This window comes from Oculina patagonica, chromosome 8 (assembly GCF_052425735.1).
Source record: "Oculina patagonica isolate OP01 chromosome 8, crgOcupat, whole genome shotgun sequence".
In the NCBI taxonomy this organism is placed as follows: Eukaryota; Metazoa; Cnidaria; class Anthozoa; order Scleractinia; family Oculinidae; genus Oculina; species Oculina patagonica.
Genome location: NC_135765.1, coordinates 15,022,421 through 15,030,749, shown reverse-complemented (window position 1 = coordinate 15,030,749; position 8,329 = coordinate 15,022,421). Strand labels below are relative to the sequence as shown.

The 8,329-nt window shown below is 39.6% G+C and overlaps 1 protein-coding gene and 1 pseudogene across 1 annotated transcript; one reads left to right on the top strand and one right to left on the bottom strand.

Annotated features, from left to right (window-relative positions):
- Positions 1-24: 24 nt before the first annotated feature.
- On the bottom strand, positions 25-3,909 carry LOC144664535 (uncharacterized). The gene is made up of 2 exons (XM_078525709.1): positions 3,124-3,909; positions 25-415 (listed from the first exon to the last, which is right to left on the bottom strand). The coding sequence occupies exons 1-2, from the start codon at positions 3,868-3,870 to the stop codon at positions 308-310; spliced, it is 855 nt and encodes a 284-aa protein (XP_078381835.1). The 5' UTR covers positions 3,871-3,909; the 3' UTR covers positions 25-307.
- Positions 3,776-5,821, top strand: LOC144664537 (uncharacterized; annotated as a pseudogene).
- Positions 5,822-8,329: the final 2,508 nt, after the last annotated feature.

Here is an 8,329-nt window from a genome sequence, read left to right as displayed (position 1 = left end):
TCCCTATAAGATGGCCACCTCTCTAAAACGGACAGTTGGAGTGGGTCCCAACACTGTCCGTTATAGAGAGAGTCAGCTGCATGTGAAATACATTTTCCTTTTTTTTGAGGGAAGGGGGGGATTACCTTAAATTTGTTCTGTATTTTAAAGGAGTCTTTTTTTCTTGTATCGTTCAACACATTCAGGGAATTTTTTTTTGAGTGATACCAAAACTGGCAAAACCTTTTGGTCTTTACAAGTCATAGAACAGGATACTTTGGTACTATAACAGTCTGGCATTCTATCCCTTAGCCTCTGGAAGGAATGTTTAGGTTAAGCTATATTCAGATGATGCATCAATCCGTTGGTAGCCACCAAACCGCTCTCTCTGTAACTCAGGCCCCAGTAAAGTGTCTACTGCCTCTTTCTCACACACCTGTCAAAAAAGTGTTAAGATCAATATCTTAATTCTCCTTGCTATTGCTATACATTCATACAATTTTCCCTGGGAGAATTTGGTTTTTGTAAAGATAAACGCTTAACACTTTGAAAACAATCATTGCAAACAAAATATTGCCTCATTTATATCCCCATTAATGTCATTCAAATGTAATAGCCCTTATGCATGTTTATTTGTCAGACTGGCTAGTTTCACCACCAAGCCTCGCTTTGGAGGTGCAAACTTGTAAATATTATCATGAATGAATTCCCAAAGCAGCAAAGTTGAAAAGAATGCCCACGTGAAAACTGCATGAAGGTGGCAGAGGGTTGAGAATAAAAAAGCGTAAACGAGGCTTGGTAGTGAATTTTGAGCATATGATGTTATCATGCATAAGGCCTATTCATATTTAAATTTACTCTAATCTGGGTGTCCACCCATACATTCCATGTGAGTGCCTATACTGGTGTCTGCTCATACCACACAATGTCAGTAGATACTCTACAGGGTTCCCCCACCCTCCCAAAGCATCTTCTGTCTTGTTTATTCAGTAGGTGGCATTTGACTTGCTGTATCCCAAGCTGGGTGTCTACTTGTCACTCAATGTCAGAATATGGACATGTAAACTGGGTTGGGTAAATCCATGGGAGATACTTAATGGTTTTTGAGCCGTTTTGGGTAAGGTTTGTGCACTGTGGTCAACAGTTAGGTATAATTTTTAGAAGAAGCAATTTTATCATTGTTATTTATTACTTAACTTGAGAAGTTCAATCAAATAAATAACAGGAATTTGAAGCACTTCTGGGTAGGCTGGATCTGAAAAAGGGTCTCAAATTTTGGGTCAGGTCTGACATAGGGTAGGGAATCGCATATTTTGGTCTGAAATAAGAATTAGGATTTTCAAGAAGCGTGCCTTAGCAACCTAGCAGGAGGGCATTTTGCGGGCGCATGCGTGCAACCGCTGTACAAAGACCGCGTGATCTTGGGAATAAAAATGGCGCGGAAGATTCAAACTTTGTTTTTTTGTACTGTTTATCGTCACATAATTTAATATAGACGTAAATTTCGCTAAAAAAAAGTGTTTTGTGTGTTGCAAGGCTCTTATAAAGCAGATTTTCTGGCCTGCTTCGGGATCGTTGTTGAAAATAATGGGAAAATATGTGGGACAGGTAGGAAAGCCTTCACCGACAGAAATCAAACAGGCCGTAAAAAGAGGAAAACATTTATTCGTGTGCTGGAGTGTGATATATTAAGATCAAAACTTCATATCAAATCAATTGCTGTAATACAAGCAGAGTGCGAGCAATATTATAGCTTGTCGGGAGATTTTTTGCCTAAAGGGACGGCCACCAAAGAAAAGGGTTTTCCCTGAGGGGAAAGACATGTTTGGGTGTTCTGCACATGATAATGCAGCTCATTGATGACTCTAAAGCAAGGCCAACTTGCCCTCGACTGGCAAACAGGGTTTCCTGGAACAAGAACTGCAGTTCTTTAAAACACATTTAGGCGACACAGAAGTAGAACAGTCGTTATAACAAAATGAACATCAATCTTAAAGAAACAACCGTTGAATGAAAATTTGAAAATAACATTGTTTATAGTTAAAAATTATTTCTTAAGACATTTTATGCAGCAGTTATTAGAACGTTTCTAAAAAATATATATATCGCTTGTTCGTTTCATGCTATTTTTTGACCGGTGATCAAGGCTAGATTTTGTTAAAGGAGCCAAAAATGTACTAATTAACATAGTAAAATGTAAACAAATAGTCTACCAGCAAAGAATTACCATAACACTTTAAAATTAAGACCGATCTCAGTAATTCTTTTCTTGTTCAACGGAATAATTGTGGTACATCGAAATGTGAAGTTATTTTGACCAATGCTTAAGTTTAAGGAAATAATCACAAACGATAGTTTCTCTGTTAGAATAAACCAGCGAGAACGTACGTTAAAGAAAGCTAAAAATTACCACAATAGACCATTTTTTAACGCTACATTCGCAGCATTAGACGATAGTTCAAGTACTTCAGGCTCCATCTGTCATCGGTAGACGCTGGAGATCAAGGTTAGATTTTCAGATTTTTGCATCGTGAGAACGATGAAATTGCAGTTTTATGAAAAATCTGAACAAAATCATGACCACTCGCTCAAACCCGGGATACTTGATTATAACATCGTATAGTTAAAACTGCTGTTTTATATTTTAGTACTAAGTAGCCGTAGCGCTTTGTCCGTTTAGATCTCCCAGCTATTAAAAACATGGGCAAGGTGTTACGGTTCTCGACATTCGGTCGCCATTTTGTCCACGCGCAATGTTTAATACACATAGCCAAAGTCGATCAGATAAACGGCACGCCGACACCAAAGTATGCTGGTTGTTGTCAGAAGATAAAGCAAGGACTCTTAGTATCGTATACAGCAAATAAAACTTAAAACACCTTTTATTTTGAGCTGAAAATTAGGCCATAAATTGTGAAAAATATGTAAACAATCGATAGCAGAACTTCTCTGTCGTGCGCACTAGCCCATATCGACGCATGCGCACGCAAAATGCCCTCCTGCTTAGCAACCTATACCAGGGGAAGGGGAAGGGGGGGGGGGGGGTCAACATTCATGTGCCCCTACCCATATTACAAAATATCAGTGGATACCCTATAGCTACTCTAACGGGGTCCCCCAGTTGTTCTCATGACTTTATCTTACCGGGGGAAGTTGTTGGCCTTGAAACATCTTTTCAAAGAAGAACTTCGTGAAGCTTCCACGGAACGCAGCACTCAGCAACAGCAGGAGGCTATCCCAGTCACGTGATCCTTCCACTTTCCCTCTCTTTAACAGCGAGATACTCATGGAGACGAGGGCCGTGTCGTAAAGAAACAGGCCAAGGTTGCGGAAGAAATAAGCACACAGTACCATGCGAAAAAGCGGTTTGAATACACGTGCAGTGAGCTGTCCCCAAAATCGATCTTCAACCCAGTTCACGTAGGTATCGTGGGCTATGAAGTTAACTGCACTCGCGAGCAGAGTTAGAAGAAACATCTCTGTTATCAATGCCACCGCGTTGACATTAATTTTTCCCGTATTGTCTGTTCCGTGAACAATATCAACGTATAGAATCGAGAGAGAGAAGGTGACGCAGAAGAAACACCAAACCCAGAAATGTCCCACGCGAAGGACAGCCTTAAAATATCGCCTCACCTTGAATAATTTCCAAGAGAAGACGGCGAAAACAAGTAGAAGAGAGTTTGCATCTTCGAGTAGTGCTCCTATCGTGTTCACAGTATTGCTAACCTCTTGACTGCCGAGTATGTTGTGCGATTGGTTTCGGAATATACAATTTTCTGTTGGCGTTGAGTAGTAAAGGCACACTGCGGCCGGAACGAAATTCAGAAAGTTGAATATGAATCTAAAAAACACCAAGAAAACTTGAAGATATCCTGCAATCCACAGCATCGTAACGATTCGATCCACAGTATTTTCGCCGTGAAAGCTGCATTCTGAGTATTCTTAGAAAACAAAAGAATTTTAATACAACACTTCCGGTATGTTTCCGGGAAAGTCCCTTTCTAAAGGGGACGGGTTGGGCAAACAAGAAATTTGATTTTTCTGTACTGTACAAAAGTAGCTAAAAGCCGTTTCCTACGAATGACGTTAGCTGGGTGACCGACTAAAAACAAATATGCTTAATTCAGACACAACTACGGCCATTTTTTGACACTTTTTATTATTCCTTTTCTCCGAATAGTTAGTAAATGTTAAATTAGATCTAACAGGAGCAGACCGGAACAGTGAGCATGAGAACACATGACCTTTTCAGGTGCAGACGAAACCGAAACAAGACAAAAACTCAAGAATTTAAAAATGTCAGTTCTATTTTTGGATCGATATTAAGCAGAGCTGCAGAGGTTTCCGAAACTCAGACTACGGCGCTACCTCGACGTAAAATATGTATTCAGTTTGATCATACTAACTATAGTTTGATTTCACATTTTTCAAGACACTTTTGATTAAAATGGTCTCTATATTAGGACAAGGTCTGGTTTGGATAAAGAAACGCAGTGGTAAGACGAAATCACACTTTCCAGATATTAAAAGGAACACTGGGAAAAATGCAATATAACTTCGAAAAGAAACTGTTGATTGGTCAGCCGGGCATGCAAATTTGTCAGAAACCCCAATGGTTTCGATCGCTTCAGGCTTTGCGATCTCTGCAAAATGTTGTGTTTGGTTGGCTGCATTTTGGCTCTTCTTTGGTTGACGAGACTCGCTTTTACCCTTCTCTTCGCTGTTCCTGCATTTGTCTGTCTAACAAATGAAACCAGTACAGAAACGTGTGGAAATAACGTCTTCACCCAAGTGGAAAACTGAGATGACATCAACATGGCGGGCACATTCATCGAAGCAGGGAGTTCGCTTCTGATAACATTGTCAATATTTCGCTGGGGAAAATTTAATGTGGTGAACTTCTTTCGTGCAGCCCCTCGACTGGCCGTATTTTGGTTCTGGACTGGTTTATTTTGCGTGCAGACGATCACAATTATCAACATAGATTTCCTTCCGCGCCAATTGAACTTGCAAATCCTTGGTGTGAGTTTACTTCTGGAATTCGCAACTCTAATTTTGTTGTGTCTCGCTCTCAAATTTATCGAGAAATCGACCATAGAGTCATGGATTAATAGAAAAGCCAGCAGTCGACGCTGGGCGGTATTCTTGTATTATCTTTACATACTGACTCTGTGGATGTATTTGTTACGGAATCTGGCTTTAGTGTCGTACGACATGGCTATGTTCATGAAGAAAATTGACAGACACGCCAGACGAAAACAGATAGACAATCTACTGCTCATTTCAAACATTGCAACCAGAGGTAGTTTTGTGCAGTTTTACTATGCTGCTATATTTAGAAATCCAGAACTATCTACAGTATGTGAAGGCGATCAAAACACACCCGTCGGGGGTCTGTTTTCATCTCGGCCTGTAAGCTCCGCTAGCAATCTAGAGGTTGTAATAGCATGGGAACCATACATAAAGTGAATGACTTGACCCTGTAAACGACACATGCATTCATGTTAAGACTTTCTTGTGTTATAAAATGTAAATGTTATGCTGCGTTACGGTACGATACGTTGTGTTACGCTTTGGTAGATTGTGTTACGTGACGTAGCGTTACGTTTTGTTATGTTACGTTATGTAACGACACTTTATACGTCTGTTACGTCGAAAAATGTAACAACTAACGCAAAATGTAACAACACAAAATATAACAACTTTTGATCACTTTTCACGCCAAATTCTAACCCGAAATATAACAACAGTCAGACGCAAAATGTAAACACTTTTAACCCGAAATGTTATAACTTCTTTAACGCAAATATGACAGCGCAAAATGAAAATCTGGTTTTGAAATATAAACCAGCGAACTTGGAACAGTTAGCCCTGTTGTCAAACCAAGCAACGCCCGCCAATCAAATAACGGGACCTTGTTAGTCCCGTGGTGGGAGGCACTGTGACCAAGGCCTAATGGTTAGAGCGCTGGACTCCGGATCAAGCGGTCCGGGTTCGAGCCCTGACTGGGGTCTTTCTGGTGTGTTCTTGGGCAAGACACTTTACTCTCACAGTGCCTCTCTCCATCCAGGTGTAGAAATAGGTGCCCAGCGAAATGTTGGGGTAACCTGACAGAGTACTAGTGCTGGGGAGTAACCTGCGATGGACTAGCATCCCATCCAGGGAGAGTAGCATTACTCGACTTACTCCAAGCCGCTTCTCTACTGGTTCCCGGACTGGCTCAAATGAAATGAAGGGTAATAGCGTTGCCTCTTACATATATTACCAACTTAAAGATGTCCGTGTGGTGTTACCTTATTGTTACTTATTTTCGCGGGAACTTAATTTCGCGAAAATGGAACGGGCATATTTCGCGGGACTTAAATTTCGCGATTTGGCCAAAAGAATACATTTAAAGGAACTAAATTTCGCGAAAACTGTGTCAAAATACTAGTCTACATTAACAAACAGTAAGTCTCAAAATTAACACAACTTATTTTAATTTTCTACGAAAATAGTTTCCAATGGCACTGAACAAAACCACATAACAAAACGAAGCTTACAACAGTTTGACATGTTCTTTTGTAACGAAGTTGAGCTAGTTTGACGACTGTACCAAGAACATTATGTGGTAAACTGACCATAACGTTGATTAATTATAACGAATTATGTAGAAGGGTATTAAAGTTCGCGTCGTTATTTTTCGCGAGAACCTTTTTTCGCGGGACTTTAATTTCGCGATTATTAAGTCCCGCGAAAATAAGTAACAATAAGGTATGACATGTCCATGTCCCTCCGTGACTCCATCTGTGCCCATCTGCAGGCATGCTGTTTATAGCCCCCGCCAGATGTGTTAGAGCAGTTTTCAACTGAGTGTCGTAAAACCAAAACCAAAGTAATCACTCTAGCCGAACACAAAGACCACAGACAATCCAGTGAACCAATCAAAACTCGAAACAAATACATGTAGCTGGCACGAAGCGCGGGAAAATGTGCGCAAGCGAGTCACGATTTGTTTTGGTTTTACTTCTGATTGGCTGAGAAAATGGCACAAGAGTTTTAATCCAATCACTAAGCGTAGTAATGCCGAATCAATGCAAACGCGAATTACTGTCGACACTCTTAAGTGAAAACCGCTCTATCTTCTCTTACACAGTAAAACCAATACTCTTTGACATGCCTTGCCCAACATCTTCGTTATTTGAGCATTCTAGCAAAAATTTAAGTTTAATTTATTTTTTAAATTCTAAATTCGTTCTCCAAGCAGACTGGTACTAGTGACATCAAAGGTTTAGACTACCCAACTGAGAAACTACCAAACTATTTGCTAAAGTTGGACTGAAGGTTGTTTTGCGGCCGCACAAGGTGGATTCGTAATGTTTGTTAAGGTTTACTTGTAATTATCTTTCCAAACGGGTTGTTACATTCTGTGTTGTGAAACTTCGCGATAAAGACGTTTCAGTTTGCGTGAAAAATTGTTTAATTTTGTGATGATGTTACATTTTGCGTCAAAAGTTGTTACTCTTCGCGTTGATATGTTATATTCATGTTACGTTACGTTACATCGCCTTTCGTTATGCTACGTTATGTTGTGTTGTGTTTCGCTCAGTTCACCGACACAAGGTGGCTTCTGACAAAACAACTGTCCGTGGATATTTAGTATAAACTGTAACAAGCCAAATAATCTGATTGGATATGCTGACGGTTCTTGAGAAATTGATTTTTCCACCCTTGAAGTTGACTAAAAAATAAAGACTTGCACCTTTCATTAACAAACCCCCCCTGCCAGGACCCATCTCATCCTCATAAAAAACCTGGACCCACAACATCCATCCTGACTGAGCAATATTTTCAAGATTCCCTTTGTGGTGACAGGGTACTTGAATGTAAACAATTACCTAGGGTGCAGCAATTTTCTATGAACGTCGTTAAAATACAGTAACTTTTAAAAAATAAAAATAAAATTCTTTAGATAAACAACCAGCCTGAGTGAAATGCTGTATTTGTTTAAATGCCTAAAAATTAATATTTTCCGATTCACTGCCTGAAAACTTAGAAGAGAACTGACGAAAGATTTTACCGTGGGTCAAATCCAAGAGGGTAGATGTTTGTGAATCTCATTTCTATCCCATTGCAATCTAAAATTGATGAGTTGTTTACCACTTGTCATGAACTCTAATAATAATAATAATAATAATAATAATAATAATATAATAATAATAATAAAAGATTAATATAGCGCCATATCCATGGCTCATAGCGCTTTAAAGTAAAGGTTCATGAAAAGCTCTCTCCCTGCTTTATTCAAACAAAGGCAACCCTTAATTGCAAAGTAAACGCGCGGACTCTATAGGCGTATCACTCATAA

Excerpts from the sequence above, each read along its gene's own strand:
- LOC144664535 (XM_078525709.1), bottom strand. The coding sequence starts at position 3,870 with ATGCTGTGGATTGCAGGATATCTTCAAGTTTTCTTGGTGTTTTTTAGA. Across the intron at positions 416-3,123 it reads AAGGCCAACAACTTCCCCCG|GTGTGTGAGAAAGAGGCAGT; the intron begins GTAAGATAAAGT and ends CTTTTTTGACAG.